We start from the raw sequence: 18,284 nt of genomic DNA on the forward strand, positions 1-18,284 counted from the left end.
GGGGCTATACCAAGCAACAAAATTTGAATCCTATATATATGTGTGGAGAGAGAGAAGTAGAAATGGCCATTTTGTCTGATCTTGCAGGAAAAGAAAACACTTGGAGTTGGGAAATTACTTGAAAGAGCAAATGTTTCATGGCAAGATTTGCCTAATTTCTTGCACAGCTTGACTTGTGACATTATTGAGAGACAAAACAGGCAACCTCGGTCAGGTATAAATAAGAGACACTGATGCATCTTTGTTCATCAGTAGCACTGCGGGAAGGAATGCAAAAGAAGCAACTGAGAGCTGCAGCACAGTTGGTAAAATGCAGTCAGGTTCCCCAGTGTGTGGGTCTGGTTTACTCAGTGCACTACTGGGTTGATTCTTTGAGCTCTACATTGTCCAACCTGGTTCTTATGTTCTGTGCATCCCCATAGTACCTAAATTAGTTGAGCGAGGTGTTTGGTCCTGAATGACGTAGAGGCTTTCATGCATCAGTGCTCTGATGAGTATACAATACTGGTATGCTAACATAGTTTCCTAGGGAAAAGCCCTCTCATGACATTTGTGCACAGAGGAAGATGCATATTTTACCTTTTCTCCTCTTAGGTAGCACATCCTGTTTTCTGTTAGCAGCCGGGGCATGCAGGAGATTCCAGTGTTATGTCACTAGCACTGTTGCTGGGGCTGGAGAAAATGACTTTTGGCATGCATTTGTAGGAAATGCCAGGTTTTACCATCTTGCAATAGCAAGCCCTAGATAACAAAAATAACATCCCCTTGAGCAGTCAAGGTACCTTGCACATTGGTCTGGAGCAATAGCAGTTAAAGCTATGGCCTAAGGAGCTCTTATAAACCAGCAGTGTGAGGTCTTGTCAGTGTTTTGATGGGAGATCCTCCAAGAGAACTACAGGTTATTGACTCAGCTTAATCTGTCCCTTCTTTGTCAGGATGGACCCTAGGCAAGTGCAGCCGGAGAGGGCCATGCAGTGCTGCCCCTGTCCTCTACCCTAGAGAACAGGCGGTAGTGCTCCAAGAGGGGTTCAAATGTTCCCTGATGCATTTAGCCTCTTTCCCTGCTTTTGGGATGTCCTTGGCCTGATGGCAATTTCCTCTAAATTCATGTATTTATGTGAATTTACCTATTTAATTGTTTTTTTTCCTTTTGGTTCTGTTTCATTCCACAGGTTGGTTAGAAACACCTTGCTCCAAACATTCTTTAACTTGTAGTTTTCAGGAAAAAAAAATAGCCAGGCAGGATTGTTTCTGTTATTTGATTGGCTGAGCCTGAGCCTTGTAATCAAGAGGAATGCTGGCTTGAGCCAATGAAACTTAAGAGTCTATTAGGGGAAAAAAGCCATTTAAGGAGAGAGAGCATTTTTAAGGAGTTTCTTTCCCCTGCTGTGTCACAGGCCATGTCTAAAGTATCTTTCTCAACAGAGCTCTTGTAGGAATGTAGGGTCAAAAATGTAAATGTGCATTTCTGTTGCAAGCGTCCCACACCACAACTGCTTGTGCGTTAGCAGTTTTGTTCAATTGTCTCTGCGCTACATTGTGAATAAGACTCGAGTGCTTCAAAATGAACAGGGCACGAGCAAAGCTGATCAGCTATAATTGCCTTTTACTCAGTGGGTTGTACTGTCATTTCCAGCAGTGGAAAGTGAGGACAAAATTCTACTGCATCACTGCAGTAGTGTTTAGCAGTCACTCTGCGCTGGTCTAAGTGACAATGCAAAGTGCAGAAAATTGATCTAATTGAATTTTAAATTCAAGCAGTCCCTCAGGTCTTGTATCTTAAGAAACAGGACACTTGGTTTTAAAGTTGCTAAATAAATACAAAAAGCAACCAGTCTGTACTCCCTTGACATATCATTTGCAAAACCCAAATAAAGGTTTAAATAGCTAATGGCATCCTAAATCTCATATCAATCAAATACTCAATAGACATATTATTATGTTCAAACATAACTAAATATATATTTTGTCACAACACAAAAAACTTAACTCTGACCTCTGGAGTGCTTAGAGGTTTGTTTGGCAGACAAGGGTCTTTGGGTAAATGTGATATCTTTTATTAGACCAACTAAATAGTAGGAAAAAATGTTCTACAGGTTTGTTTGATGTATAACTTTCGTTGTCTTGATTTCTTCTGTCCCCTTCATTGTTTTCTTCAAAAGGATATTTTTAGATTTTAATCATAAATTTATGTTGAGTATTTATTAGAATTGCTTATACCACTGTCCTATCACGTCATGCTCTAGTTTATTTAAATGGGCTTAGAAAAAATATGTTTAGTTAATATAGCTCAGTCTTAAAGAGAGCAAGACCTTGGTTGCCAAACCTCTGGCCCAATTAGTTCATCTTAAATGAGCAATCCAGACTGCAATGAGCAGTTAAGGATTGTCCCAGTACAGGGCAGGCCTGGTGAGTAATACAGCTGGTCGCAGTGTATTTGGTATTGTTTGTGCTGGCAAGCTTTCAAACCTGCATCACTAGGACCCACGCGGATGTCTCGTTAGAGGCAGAGAGCCCAGACAAGGCACTTCAATAACGAAAAGCTGCCTTATAGGGGGTGGTTTCTCAGCCCTGCTGCAATGCTTTGCAGTCTCTCTCCTAGTGCTGTCCTTTTATGAGACATTACCAAGTCCCCTTTGGCTGAGTACAGCCGACTTTCATAACTGGGATTCCCAGTCACAACCTTTTTTGGACAGCTACAAGTTGAGGCCATTGGCTCTGTCAGACACTGCCCAGGGAAACATAAGGTCAGAGACTGAGCATGAGCTATTCTTCCTCCTCCAAGCCCCAGTCACTCAAATCACAAGCAGCTGAAAGACTGAGAGCGTGGACAATCCAGGGAACTGTGAGGCTTGGGGACCCAGTGCAGGGGCTGGGTATAAAAGCAGGGAAGGGAGCCTAGAAGGTCACCACTGATGACAATACAACTACAGCAGTATCCCCAGTGCTGGGGGACACCTACTCGAGAATGCCCCTTCCCCATCTCTGCCTGGCAAGTGAGAGGGCAGCAAGGCAGAGTGGTGGGTGAAACAGCAGCTTTGAAATTCTCTGCTAAGCAGTTGGGGTCTGTATTTCCTACAACTGGAGAGACATTCACAATGGGGATGTCATCTCAGTCAAGAGCCTTCACCCCAACCCCTTGCTGTTATTGCTCTGCTCCCAAAGGGTGCATGTTTTTCTCATTTGCCTCTTTGAGTGAAGGTATTTCATGAGCAGACAGCCCTGGAGGCTGCTGCCTTCTGCCCATAGAACAGGTACAGCATAGCAGTGGCAGCATGGAAAATGTCTGCATTGGCTTGTTGACAAGTTTCCTCTTTGATCAGCTCTGAGGTGGAAAGGGCAATTCCATATGGCCGTTTGAGCCTTTGGTCGGGTGCTGAGACTTGTGCCAAGGAGCCCGGGGGGAGAAGAAGGGATGAACAAACAGCTTCTCTAGTGAAGGTAGATGTGTGTCCACCAGGTGAGCTGAGACTCCCAGATCAGTGGGTTCACACTGCCTTCTGAGCATGCATCAGATGGCAAAAGCTTTCCTTCCCAGCTGAACTGGAAAACATCCAAAACCCAGCTGAGAAGTGAAAAGCTCTGTATATCACTCTACCAATCCCCAGAGCCATCCGTTTCCCAAGATTTTTTATTTGTCATTTTTGAAAGATTAAAGAGAAAAGGCTCTTCCTAAATCTGACACCAGACTTCTCTCTCCCCATAGGCAGAGTTCCTAGGCATGAAGCAGGACTATCCATAGGAGAGGAAATGCCACTCATTCTGTAAAATCCTGCCAAGGAAAAATACCTTTTACCAATCATAGCTTTGAGCTTCATTAAAAGACCAGCCCCGATTGGCTTTTGATTATGCCAGATTCCTTTCAAACCAGTCAAATTATTCTTTATGATTTATTTGTACAACTTTAACGTGTCAGGTCAGCCAAAATGAGTTAGCTTGCTTAGAACAGTCTGTCATGTAGGATTGTGGGCACTTCTTGCTTCTGTCAGAAATATTGTTAAAATGTTTTTTCTTATATTTTTTTGGCTCCGTTCTATCTGGCAATACCCTGCAAACAGAGGAAGCTATAAAGAGGGATTAATGATGGGGGACAGAAACAGTGAAACAACTGTCTGTCTCACTGCCTACCTCTATTTATTTAGGGCCCATTGCAATAGTATCAGAGCCTCTCACAGTCTTTTAATGCATTTATCCTCAAAGCAACCCTGTGTAGTAGGGTAGTTGCTACTCTCTGATTGCAGAACTGAGGCACAGAGAGACAGTGACTTGCCAGGAAAGTCTGCTGAAGAGCAGGTAACAGAACCGTGTTACTTGATTCCAACATGCAGTTGTGGACAATGGCTTCATCCTTACAAGCAAGAAAGCAGTGAAATAAGGCCGTGCTTCAAAAATGTTTATCACCTGGTAAGTACTACGGTTGATTCTTTCAGCCTTTGTTAATTATTTCAATATTGGCTCCTGTTTATAACAAGAAGACATGAAAATGTCTTTTCATTCTTACATCACATTTCTTAGCATAGCTCAGCTAGGTGCATTTAAGGGGTTTCTGTCCCTCTGAAGAATTGAATCTAGATTGAACTAAAGCTATAAGGGTGAGTGAGGTAGGTGGGTGTCTCTGACATTTAAATCCATGTTGGAAACCCACCACCTGATTCAGTGTGACTGTAAGGCAGCCTTTGCTAGGAAAAGCCCAAGAGTGTGATAGCAGTGGAACAGCAACTCAGGGTGGAGACCCCTTTGACAGCGCTCTGTTAGGAAGATGATAATGGGTGGAGAGGTGAAGGTTAGAAATGAGATGCATTACCAGACTTGGGTGTGGAGAGCGCAGGGCTGGGCTAAGACCCCAACATGCGTGGGCAATGCTGTGAGGTCCTTTAGGTAGACAGGGTCATAGATTCATAGATTCATAGATGTTAAGGTCGGAAGGGACCTCAATAGATCATCGAGTCCGACCCCCTGCATAAGCAAGAAAGAGTGCTGGGTCCAGATGACCCCAACTAGATACTCATCTAACCTCCTCTTGAAGACCCCCAGGGTAGGGGAGAGCACCACCTCCCTTGGGAGCCCGTTCCAGACCTTGGCCACTCGAACTGTGAAGAAGTTCTTCCTAATGTCCAATCTAAATCTGCTCTCTGCTAGCTTGTGGCCATTGTTTCTTGTAATCCCCGGGGGCGCCTTGGTGAATAAATCCTCACCAATTCCCTTCTGTGCCCCCGTGATGAACTTAAAGGCAGCCACAAGGTCGCCTCTCAACCTTCTCTTGCGGAGGCTGAAAAGGTCCAGTTTCTCTAGTCTCTCCTCGTAAGGCTTGGTCTGCAGGCCCTTGACCATACGAGTGGCCCTTCGCTGTATCCTGTCCAGGTTATCCGCATCCTTCTTGAAGTGTGGCGCCCAGAACTGCATGCAGTACTCCAACTGCGGTCTGACCAGCGCCCGATAGAGGGGAAGTATCACCTCCTTGGACCTATTCGTCATGCATCTGCTGATGCACGATAAAGTGCCATTGGCTTTTTTGATGGCTTCGTCACACTGCCGACTCATGTTCATCTTGGAGTCCACTAGGACTCCAAGATCCCTTTCCACCTCTGTGCCACCCAGCAGGTCATTCCCTAGGCTGTAGGTGTGCTGGACATTTTTCCTCCCTAGGTGCAGCACTTTGCATTTCTCCTTGTTGAACTGCATCCTGTTGTTTTCTGCCCACTTGTCCAACCTATCCAGGTCTGCCTGCAGCTGTTCCCTGCCCTCCGGTGTGTCCACTTCTCCCCATAGCTTTGTGTCATCTGCAAACTTGGACAGAGTACATTTGACTCCCTCGTCCAAGTCGGTGATGAAGACATTAAAGAGTATCGGTCCAAGGACCGAGCCCTGCGGGACCCCACTGCCCATACCCTTCCAGGTCGAGACCGACCCATCCACCACGACTTTCTGGGTGCGACCCTCCAGCCAATTCGCCACCCACCGGACTGTGTTATCATCCACATCACAGCCTCTTAACTTGTTCACCAGTATGGGGTGGGATACCGAATCGAAGACCTTCCTGAAGTCTAAGTATACGACATCTACCCCTCCTCCTGTGTCCAGGTGTTTCGTAACCTGGTCATAGAAAGAGACTAGATTGGTCAGGCACGATCTGCCCGCCACAAACCCGTGCTGGTTTCCCCTCAGCATAATTTGCCCTGCCGGGCTCTCACAAATGTGAGCCTTGATAATTTTTTCAAAGACTTTACCAAGGATGGAGGTGAGACTGACTGGCCTATAGTTGCCCGGGTCCTCCTTCCTCCCCTTTTTGAAAATGGGGACCACGTTAGCCTTTTTCCAGTCCTCCGGGACTTGGCCCGTGCGCCACGAGCGTTCGAATATTCCCGCCAGCGGCTCTGCAATGATGTCGGCCAGTGCCTTCAGCACCCTCGGATGGAGCCCATCCGGGCCTGCCGACTTAAAGGCATCCAGTTCTTCCAAGTGACTCTGCACCATCTCAGGGTCTACGCATGGTAGTCTGGCGCCTTGCTGCTGCCTCTCTACAATCCCAGTGAGAGCCTTGTCCTGCCCCTCGCTTAGGAACACTGAGGCAAGGAACTCGTTGAGGAGTTCAGCCTTGTCCCCCCTGTCTGTCACCAATGTCTAGAGGTCATATCCCTCTAGAGTGAATCTCTTGCCTTGCCAATGTCCTGTCCATGCTGTGCCTGTTTCTCAGTGGTGCCATTCAGCTCTTCCTGTTCCTTAGCATTGAACTCAGTTAAAATAAGTTAAGAAATTTTGTGAACAGATTGTGGGCTAATCTGTGAAACAGTCGGGCTGTGCATAGATTCACACTGTGAGGAGTGGGAAGGAGGCCTCCCGATGAGGGGCAACAGACACATTTGGTGTGAGGCAGCTGATGGTGAGAAGTCTGCACACTCTATTCACATACGTCTGTCTAAATATTTCATTCCCCTGCTGGCTGCAGCAGCATCCCTGCACATGGAGAGCAGCATCCAACATTTCCCTAGGCCAGGCTCCAGGGCTTGAGGGGCAAGCAGAGCTCGGTCATGAATGTGATGCCTCCATCCATCCTTGGTCTGCTACAGATTGCCATGGCAACCCATCGGCACAGAGAGCGGATACCAGATGTGTTTGGGGTGGGATGGAAATACCTCTGTTCACTGTGTGAAGGAGCATGAAGAGATTTACATGCTATGGGAGCAAGGGCTGCCTCCTTCCTGAATCCAGCATTGGCCAGATTTACTAGAGAGGCTGATGTATCCTGCAGCGGTGTTTTCTCACTGGCCACAGTTAGTTCAAGAGTAAGCCTAACATGGCTGGGCAGCTAGCTGAAAGTCACAGCTCTGTAGCTTCGAGCAGAATCTGACGCAGTTTCTCTATAGCAATGGTTTTCAAACTGGGGCACATGGCACTTGGGTACCATGGGGTACGTGCTTAAATAATAATGTTGGTGGAGCTCCTGATTGGTGAGTAATGGCATTGTCATGCATTGCCATCAGTGTCAACACTCCTCCTAAGGAATAAACATGCAGAGACATGTTGGGTTTAGTGGGTATAAGCACTGCAGCAGTATTTTGCTGATAAAGGGGTATGCGGTGACGAAGGGTTGAAAACCACTGATCTTCAGCAAGCAGCTTGTTTAGCTAGGGGCTATGCCAACAGAGGCTAAAGGGCTGCCCCTAATTTAGCAAGAATGGGCATACACTGTTCTGTCTAGCTCCAAATAGGCTGTATAAAAAGGTGTACTATGGCATGCTGGGTCTTGGAGTCCATCTCAGGCGTCAGATCTGTAATAGAAGCACAGGAAACTTTGCTGTGGGTTCTAAAGTGTGTGTCAGGGACGTATCTGGTGGCCGTGTTGGTCTGAGACAAAAAGAAATACAAAACTCTAAAACTCTTGGTTCACAGATGATGCCTTTTATTAGACCAGATTTCTTAGTTGGCCTAATAAAAGGTACCATCTCTGAACCAAGAGCTTTAGAGTTTTGCATTTCTAAGATGCATTGCATTTGGCCATGCTTTGCTGAGGCTCTCTTCTCCATCCACCCACAATGCTGTGGCTATTGCTACAGAGCAGGGCATTGAAAGAGAGCCAAGCAAGACCCAGAGTCTCCAGAATGCTAGTTGCTCCTAGGAGATGGTGCCCACCAGGTGGACAGCCAGCCATGATGCACGGCCTTTTGGGTACATTTTACTTTTGACTACAATAGTGGGGGGAATATTTTGGCCCTGTTGTAACTTCGACAGGTAGCTGCAGAGAGCCAGTTGCATCTCTTGACTAAAGGCTGCTGAACTCTCTCTGGTTCAAAATGAAGATCTTTATATGAGGCCCCTCATGTTAACCAAGGACTGGGTGCAGTATAGGTCCTTTCTGCCATGCATCCTTCTTCTCCAGCAACCTCACCTCCTCCTCCTCAGGTGGGAAGTGAAGGGGGTAGCTCATGTAGGAGGCAACTATGGAGAATTCTCCCTTGGAAACCTCTGGCTGGTTTAAGGTGACTCTGTGCTATGTGAATAAATGCCGGGACACATATGGAGACAACGTCTGCCCTGGAGGGTTTATAATCTACAAGGCCAGAAATCAAAAGCGGGGGCAAGCAGGAATTATCTCCCTAGTTGTTCCCTGGAGAGATGTAATGAACAAGTGAATTGTCAAAGAGCAGATGTTGCTCACAAAATCGCTCACGTCCTAGTTATTTTGCAAAATGGGTTGGAAAACTTTTTTTTTTGCAAACAAAATGAAATTTTGATGAAAAATAAAGTGGTGGGGCAGGATGGGGGGGATAGTGGATGATTAAACCCATTTTCTGACTGGCTCCACTAATTTGTCTGTAATGACTGATCCCAACCAAGAGAACCAACTTAGCTTTGCCTTGAGATGCCTTCAGCCTACTCCCTTGTGTCACAAAGTGGGGTATGCGTGTGCCTGCCAGGCTTTCTAGAGGGCCTGAGAGAGAAAGGCATGGAAAAGCAGAAGGGGAAAGGAAAATATAGATGGGGGCACAGGAAAAAGAGACAGGAACACTAACTCTGCCGTCTCTCTGAGGCTCATGGGGAGGTGTGAGTGTGGTTGTAAAGGCACAACATGCCACTTCTGTTATCCATAGCTGGGAATCCTACAGCTACACAGCAGACAACCTTCAAAGGGGTTCTGTGCTCCAAAGCTGTATGGGTGTGTCATGGTGGAGCATGGCTCTTGGCCCTGGGTGCTTGGTGTCTCCTTGCAGTGTTGGGTTGGCAGGGGAGCCACGTGCTAACCACCTTCCGTCGGCCCTTGCAGATCTTCCACATGACCTATGACCTGGCGAGCGCGGTGGTGCGGATCGTCAACCTCATCGGCATGATGCTGCTGCTGTGTCATTGGGACGGCTGCCTCCAGTTCCTGGTGCCCATGCTGCAGGACTTCCCTGACGACTGCTGGGTGTCCCTCAACCGCATGGTGGTAAGTGCCCAGTCTTTGACCCTTCTTTCCCCTTTCCCCTCCCCACCAAAAAAATCATTTCCAAAAGCCCCTGTAACCAAGCATCCCCATTCTGGTCACCCCCACCATCTGCAGACACGTAGCATCTCCCAACCTGTCCAGCAGCCCTACTCTTCCTCCTACTACTCTCCCTTCCTCGTCTCTCCAGCCATCCCCTAGGGTCTCGGCATTGGGACGGGAGATGGGATGCTCTATGGAGGGTCCTCTGTGGTGCGGGAGGCAGAGGATTGAGGAGCTAGACGCCAATGGGGGCAGAGCTGCACTGGAGCCTGCTGCTGGCCGCACATAGAAGTTGGGAGCCTGGCTCCCCCTACTGGCAGGAGAGGGCAAGGGCAAGGCTTCGAGAAAAGGAGGTACACCAACCCTCTTCTGTGCTGGGAGCTGGCAATGGCAAGTCCAGGGAGGCCCAGTGACTCGGGAAAGCCTGGGTCTAAACCATTAATTCGACTTCCTTGACACCACCCCTGCTGCAGCCTGGATGTCATCATTCAACTTGCTTGGTGCCCAGGTGTAAGACAGGTGTGTTTGCCCTTCCCCCTGCCCATCTTATGGACTGCAGTGCAGAGTAAATCTAGGCTTGCATCACACCTGGAGAATAAACCACACTGAGCAGCACTGTAACTTCCCCTGCAAGGAGCAATGTCTCGGCCTCCTAGCAATAGCCAGGGCTCTTTTGCAATCTGCACTGTTTGTTATGGGTGAGATATATAACATATGGTAAGTGCCCAGTGAGCTCATGGTGCCTTTCAAAATTTGTTGGGGAATTCAGGATCCTTTATTCAAAGGGACAGTGTCCAGTTGATTAAGCAGAAAAACTGACAAACCTTAAAAATTGCCTCTTATTGTAGCTCTTAACCTCTGGATTCTCTCAGCCAATTTCTTCTTAAAAATCAGGCACTGATGCAGAAAGAAACTCCAAATTAAAAAGGGCTGCTAGCTTCCCCTACCTCCCTGGAGCGGTGCTGTGGGCACGTGCTGCCTGTACCCCTGCTGAGTTTGCAGCCACAAGCCTTCCTTTCCTGGAGGTTCATTTTGCTCTTACTGCTGTAGCAGTTGTTCACCTCCTGTTAGTGAAAGGTGCCAGAGTGATGGAAATAGAGCCTGGAGTCCTTTATTTAGGTACAGAAGAAGCACAACATGGGTATTATCTGTATAATTGTGCTGCCCTTTTTATTTTGATGCTGATAGCGACTAGCGTCCCATTGTGTGTTGGCTGTCCTACAGGCACCAAGGGACAAGCCTTTGCCCTGAAGAACCTACAGTCTAAACAGGAAGAGACAGCCTTAGGGGAAACATGTGCACAGAAGAGGAGTGAGTTGCCCAAAATTGTGACAGGGCTGGGATTTGAACCTATGTTTCCTGACTCCCAGAGCCCCAGTCACTGGATCATGTGACTCCTCTCTGGCTGAAGCGTCTCTAGCTTCTCTCAGTTATGCCTACAGGTGTGGAAAGGTGGCTGCGTCTCTTTTGCTAGTCAGTACTGACCCTGCCAGGAGTGTTTAATGGCCCCCAAGAACTGAAAGGAGACTAAATGTGCTGAGCAGCCCTTAAATGGGAGCATCTTTTATGCAGTTCTCACTCCCAAGCTTGGCGGGGGAAGGCTTTGCCCCCTATTACCGCTCTCCTACAAACAGCCTGGCACTACAGAGCCACTGCAGGACCTGGAGGGAGCTGCAAATCCAGGCACATGTGAAGAGCATGCTGAATTCAAAGGCCAGCTCAGAGGAGCTCAGAACCAAACTGCAAGGTGAGGAGAGGAGATTGGAGGCACAGGGCGTGCAGGGAATGTGAAGCCCCACATCTGAGGAAAGGCAGGAAACAGCGGGGATGGAGCCAGTTTTAGAGAAGAGATGGTCCAGGGTTTAAAGGAGACCTGGGTCCATGTCCCTGTTCTCCCACAGTTTCCCCATGTGTCCTGTGTGGCAAATTACTTAGCCTCTTTCTGCCTAAGCTGCCCAAGTAAATGAGAGGGATAGTAGCCCTGCCTTATCTCACAAGGGGCGGTTGAGCATATGGCCATGGGAACCTCCATGCTACCTATGATAGCCTTGGTGGTGGGAAGAGGCAGGTATCCTGTAGACCCATAGGCTCTCAGAGAGTGAGAGGTGAATTGAATATGGGTCTGCAGAGCTGTTGTTGGACATGCAATGGCTCCCAAGCATGTGATCTATCCCAGGTTGCTGAAGGACATGGAGACGCTCAAGGCTGTGAAGCCTGACAAGACAGCTTGTGTCACCTAGAGCAAAGATGAGCAACAAATATACCAGAATGAGAGCATGAGATGCATGAAGAGGGAGGGAGCTAAATTTATATAGCCTAAAAAAAGAGCAAGCTGGGGCAGGACAGGATAAGAGTCTATAAATACTGCCAGGGTATCCGTGTGACGGAAGGAAGGAGTGATTCTCAGTCTCAGAAGATGGCAGGAGTCATGGCTAAGGGAGAATCGCGTTAGTCTAGATGGCAGGAAACTGTTTTTAGCAGCAAGAGCCAGTGAGCAGGGGAAGTGCAGGATGCCAGAGGGAGGAGATCATGGCTGAGATGGCAGAAGGTGCTATACCCCCAGAAGACCTGCCTGGTGCAGGCAGTCAGACTGGGAGTGGCAGGCCCTAGAGCCTCCAAACATGCAGATAACGTACTTGTCATGTGTATTTTCTTTTTGTGACTTAATCAAGTCAACATTTTTTCCACTCTTTCCCTACAACAAAATCTAAAAATGAAAGCAACCAGCCCAGAAACAGAGTTTCAGAAAACCCAGTAGACTGTCTAGGGGAGTGTAGAGGCCTCTCTGGTGCCCTATATGACTGCAAAGCACAGCCACTGTAGCAGTCCCTGGAAAACCCTACCTGCAGAAAGTTTAACCAGTGGGTTTAACTAATGAGAGCAATTAGCTGTGCTGGAATTCTGATGATTAGTTCTCATAAGCAGATTCTGACCTCCTGTCTCTTGAGAAAACGGATGCTTCCAAACTCTCCAACTGTCATCGTGTTTCTGTGGGCCGGGCCAGCAACAGAGGCAGGATGGAGTTATCAGTGCAATTATTTGCCAATATTCCACAGTGAAGAAATAAAGAATGAGACAGATTGCTAATTCAGTGCATGAAATTAAAGCTGTGGTTGTCCCAGTGATTTGCAGACTTTGGAATCAGGTCCTCTCTGGTGGGCTACAGAATGAACCCATTAGAGAGCCAAACTGCATATAGAAAAATCGGAGCTTACTCAGTGATCTGCAAAATCAAGTTGGGAGAATTCTCTGCCAGCCCGGTCAAAACCCTGAGGATGAGCATGTTTGTTGCATGTGAGGAATTGCCCTGATGATAAATGGACTGAAGAAAGGAAAAAATGGGACTGAGGGAGACAGGGCACAGAAAACTGAGAGCAGAAGGGAGTCTTGTAAGCAGAGATGGGGGCACTGATTTGGGTAGAGAAGGGACCTAGCTGCACAACTGCCCAAAAGGCAAACTGAGACCTAGTGAAGTGAATTTTGGGGCTCAAAACGTCAGTTCAGGCTTTGCAAGTGGTTCTTGTGTCTCTGCTTTGGCACCTCAGCTCACAGTTCTGCCTTGGTGCTTCCAGCCTAGCTGTCTACTCAGCTGCCAAGACCCACAGAGACTCATGCCAAAATTGCTAGAGAAGGGTTGCTGTTTCCCAGCTGCTTCCAAAAGGCCTGTTCCTTTACCAGCAGAAGCCAAGCAGGCCCTCGTCTCAGGCTGCCTGTAGACGTGCTCCAACACGTTCTAATTAGAAGATGGCCAAGCAGTATCGATTAATGGAGTCTGTTCTGTGTTCTAATCGGACTGCTCTAGCATCGCCTCACTGTCACATGTATGAAGCCCCCCACATTTCCAAATGGCCACGGGGGCATTTTAACTAAACCTCATTGAATGAGCTTTAGTTAAAGTGCTCCCGTGGCCATTTTGAAACATGGTGAGGCTTAATACATGTGAGGGTAATTAGAGAAGCTGTCTGGGAACCACTTTAATTAAAACACACCCCCTTCACCTCTGAGCATGTGTAGAGGCAGCCTCAGACTCCGGGGAGAGCAGGATTGCACCTCTGTAGCATCTAGTAGCATCTCTGTAGCATCTAGGCAGCAGCCAGGGTGAGATGGACCTCAGGCCTAATCCAGCCGGCTGAGCCCAGCCTTCCCAGCTGCACCAAGGTCTAGACTCTTTGGCACGTGCAGGGAGATCAACTACATGACTCCCATTATGGCTCAGAAATGGCAGGGGAGACTGTTTCCAGTATTAGTTGCTCAGCCTCAGTCTCAGGGTAGCAGTGTTAGATTCCCTGCAGGGCACTTTATTAAAAAAAGGAAAATACCAGCGAGACCTGCATGGAGGCACCTCCATAGGACCCTGCTTGGCAGTTCCTAATCACAGAAGTCAGAGCTCTGCTGAGACCTGAATGCTGCTAGAAGCACATGGCCAGACTGCCTGGTATTGCACTGAGCAGATACATCCTTCAGGAGAGGCAAGTATCCCCCCGGTCAGATATGGTGACCTTGTCTATGAAATATTAATGGTCTTCCCCCTTGCCACAGGAAGGCTGAGTGAAAAGGTCAGCTCCCTCCCTCCTGCAGCAGGAGGGGAGCCTGATCCCATCTGTATGCTAAAGGCAGACAGCTCCTGAATGAATCTCCCCAGGGATGCTCACCTCTCTCCATGCATCCAGACTAGCAGGCCAGCTAACCAGCACATGCCCTCCCTGCCTTGCTCTAGGATATTTGGGCAGCTGAAGCCCCACTTTTATCAGTAGGGGGAGGGAAGTCTTTGGTCCTCTAGTTTTATGGGGTCTTTCAGTGTGTGAAAGCTGCTAGCAGCGCTGACTGAAGATAAGCAAAAAACAGGCATATGCTTGTGCAAACTTCCCTCAGGTGTCTTACTCAGCCTCTGCAGCTCAGCTATGCTAGTCCAATCCCTGTAGCTGTCCTGATCCACTTCAATCCAGACCTGCGGCTCCTCTCTCCCTAGCCCTGCTCTTCCACCAGTTCCTGCTCCGTGAGCTATCTCTGGTTTCAGCTCGGGGCCCATGACTCACAGTTGAGCAGTTCTGGTACCACTCAGCAGAGCACAGCGATGTGTGGAAACTTTATCCAGTGTCTGACAGCTCAGAAAAAAAAACATTGTGTAAGCTGTACTCTCTAGCAGGGTCAGGCAGGGACAGTGCAGGGCCCTAGGGCCTGATTTAGGCATGCAGGGGCAGTGCAGGGCCCAATCCTGGCACGTGGAGTCCAATCTGGCCTGCAGAGGCCCCACATCATTCGTTTGGCCCAGAGGTCCAAAAGGTTGAGCACTGCTCTAGTGAACTCCAAACAGTGATGCTGTCACCAGATGGGCTCATTGCCAAGGTGAAGCTGGAAGGTTCATAAAATATGGCCAAAGCAAAATAATTTGGTTGGGGCTGGGGGCAGGGCAGGGGTCTCGTTACACTGTGATTAGGTCATAAGAGGGGCTTGGTGTGGAGTGGAATACCTCACCTTTGGTATAAGGGCCTTCAGGAAACCATTGCCTACCACTGTAAGCAAACACTGAAGTTGGCTGTGTTTCCTTATCTCTAGGTGCATGTTTTTAGCCAGTGGGAAGCCCAGTCTTGCTGCTGCTGATTTGTCCTCTGAATGCTGTGAAATGTTAGTGGCACAAGTGTGGGTGACCAAAGGGTCTGTCTCTTTGCCTATGGACTGTGATCTCCTCCTGCCTCCACCCAGGGGCTTGGCAGCAGTTATCTGAGCATCTTTTCATCTCACTCTGATCTGCCACAATGATGGATTTGCTCAATCACTTGCAATGGGATGCCCCTCCAGCACCACCAGTGTCCCCTAAGCAATGACACCCAATCCCTTCAGCGACTTCTGCAAACTGTGCTGAAGGGATATTTGAGCAGGAGTAGGTAGGCCAAGCAGATTATGGGACGCTAAACAAGGCCAAAACATGTTATCTCCTCCATGCAGATGCTTCCTGAATAATAGGAGAATGTTCTAAAGCAGGTTAACCTCAGATGTGCCCTCAAGACCACATCCCTGAAGCAGGTTCAGACAATTCTGCAGATCAGTTTTCTCTTGCTTTAAATGTATTTAATGGGAAAAAGCCGTGTTTATACACGTGAGCTGCACTGCTTGTCACCGTTCCAAGAGAGTTCAAGTAATACTAGCCCCCTTCCCTAGCTGAAATTATACTGGTATGGAGGTGCTTATACAGGTTAGCTATTACCCTACAAGGAGAAGGAATGAGCTGTACCGGCATAAATTCTCTTTATAAAGTAGCTATGGCTACCGTAGGCTTTGTAGACTACAGCACCTGGGTGAAGTCAAATGCACAGTTGGAGATTGAGGGTGTTGACTAGGGGGAAGCTCAGTGGGTGGAGCACTTCTGGGAGGAGACTGAACTGCTGTTGGGGAATGAGCTAAGGTTTTCTTAATGTGCATCATTGAATGATTGGAACAAGAGGGCAGACCTAATGGTTGCCCTATTTAGCAGTATAAATGTACCCTAAAGACCCAGATGTGCCCAGTGAGGAGCACCTTCTGCAAAGTGCTGAGCCCTCTATGCTTACTGAGCTCACCAAGCACTTAGCAGATCCTAAAAGTGCCTGACACCATGAAATGGTTGTACCCCGCACATCTCACTGTAAGCCAGGGTGTAGCCCTGGTGATTTGTCCACATCCTAACCTGACTAACAGCAGCCTTTCTTCTTAAATTTCCCCTGCAGTTCTATCTGGATACAGTGCTCTTCACTTCCCATCCTAAACCCAAGGGTAATGTTGCACTCCACTGCCAGGTTGAACCCCAGAAGCAGCCTCTGTGGTGGGTAGGGTGAGTGCTTCCCTTAGAGCAACCTGTGGTCCTCAGGCCCCTGGGGGTCCTCAGACAGACTATGTCTAAGTGGTCCTCAAAAGATGGCTATCATCAGTCAAAAGTGTGTGAATACCCACCCTTACAATTCAAAGGGGTCTGAAACTCCATTCAAAATTTCCAAAGGGGCCCACAAATGAAAAAAGATTGAAAACCACTGCCTTAGAGACAGGATCTTGTACCAAGATGGGATCTTTCAAGCTGAAATAGACTTGAGGGAAGCACAGTAAGAAAACCAGAAAGAGAAAGTCAGTAGAGACGTTTCATCATCATTCCTCAGCGTGGGGTGAAACTTTCTATTGTCTCCCCTCAGCGCAGTGCTCAGCCTTTGCTTCTGTCACTGCATGGGATAGCTGTGCTTCCACTGTAACACCACCCCTGCCCAATCTGGAGCATCTAAAGGCACATGCAGCTACCCCGAACTGGGCCACCCTGTTTGCTTCTCTGGGTTTGCACTCAGCATTGAGGCTGGATACTCCATACTTACTTTGTTATGTTTTTCATCTCTAATGGTGAATCCTGATTTACAGGCCAGATCATTTCTTCTGGGGTATTTTATCCTAGGCCTGTGTCTCAGTCAGCAAGTCCCAGATAATCATGGGCATGTATGAATGTACCCAACCTTCTTCACTCCCCCCATTCTCCCTCCTTCCCCCACTCCCCCCCGCCCCTTTCCTATCTATTGGTACTAATATCCTGCTCTTCTGGGTATTCTCAGTTCTTCTGGGTACCAAAGAGCTCACTGTCACACTCTAGCATCTGGTGCCGGGGCTCCTGTGAAGCTCTTCTACCCAGCATCAGCATTCTGCTCACTCCCACAGACAAATGACCCACTTTCTCTAATGCAGTTTAATAAAAGAACATGTCCATTTAATGGGGAAGGTTCATTACACAGAGAGGGAGGGGGACTACGTGGCTGTCTGCCCCTCTGACACAGGTGGCAGCCAGCATTATTGGGGCTGTCAATCTGCTGCCCGCCTTGCAGGTGATGTGCCATGGCAGACAATGGCTTGGCCAGTGTGACCGGTCCAGCCCACAATCTCAAAACTGCAGTCTGACCTCCATAATACAGACCGCCAGCAAAGTGCGGCTGGCATAGGTCTCATAATGAGGGAGCACATGTGATGCTGCGTAAGCAGTGGGGCTTTTTATAATGTTGGCTTCATGACTGCTAGAAGGAAGGTGGTACAGGAAAAGGGACTGTGGGTAAAACCCTGTAGCAGAGAGAAGAGAATATTCCTTCAAATAGGATCTTGCTAAGGTGACCCAGCTCTTGACACCTCAGGGCTTAGGTTGCTGCATGGCAGAAGAGCTCAATGGTAAAGAAATGTGTCCATCAGGAGCCCACAATCCTGCCTGGCCAACCTCAACAAATGGTGGGGCTGGCTGGGGTGGTGCCATCCTGCAGATGGATGCAGTAGCTCAATTCATACCCCCAGGCAAGCTATGTTGACAAGACTCCTAAGGAAACCTGTCCACAAGCTGACACTCCCATCCACTTAAGAGGGTGCAAATGTTGCCTGCCCTGATCTATGCCTGACTCCCTTTGGATATAATTGTTCCTGCTGACACAATGGACGGCCAGTTGTGTAGCAAGTGGGGAACTGAGACAGCAATTGCCACATTGTCTTCTCTGTTGTCTTGATGGCAGGAGTCATTTTCCTACGCAGTAGGTTAAACTAACTCCTTCTTTGTTAGCAAGACAAGCTCAGACAGTTTGGCGCCGGGAAGGAGCTGTATCTTCAAGGGGCTCTGAATGGGTTACTTCTTCTGTGTGCATTTTGCTGCTGTTTTTGTTGCTTTGTCGATTCTCGTTGCAAGTGCTAATCAGGACTGTCATGCATATTGTAACTGAATATAGCCTGGGTAAGATTAGCTGGAGTCTTTGTCCACTTGTTTATCTCCAAACAAGGCAGTGATGCTCTCTGGAGGTTTTAAGTCTTCTTGATGGCTCAAAGATGGCAACACAACACC

General features: G+C 48.1%; 1 protein-coding gene across 2 annotated transcripts in view; it reads left to right on the forward strand.

The window, feature by feature from the left end:
• The window catches only part of HCN4 (hyperpolarization activated cyclic nucleotide gated potassium channel 4), a 166,445-nt gene that overhangs the window by 96,235 nt on the left and 51,926 nt on the right, over window positions 1-18,284 (forward strand). For both annotated transcript variants that reach the window (XM_019499324.2, XM_014604470.3), the window contains exon 3: window positions 9,263-9,424. In XM_019499324.2, coding sequence (XP_019354869.1) covers window positions 9,263-9,424 — 162 coding nt within the window. The remainder of the gene's footprint in view (window positions 1-9,262; window positions 9,425-18,284) is intronic.

Source organism: Alligator mississippiensis, chromosome 11 (genome assembly GCF_030867095.1).
Source record: "Alligator mississippiensis isolate rAllMis1 chromosome 11, rAllMis1, whole genome shotgun sequence".
NCBI lineage: Eukaryota > Metazoa > Chordata > Crocodylia > Alligatoridae > Alligator > Alligator mississippiensis.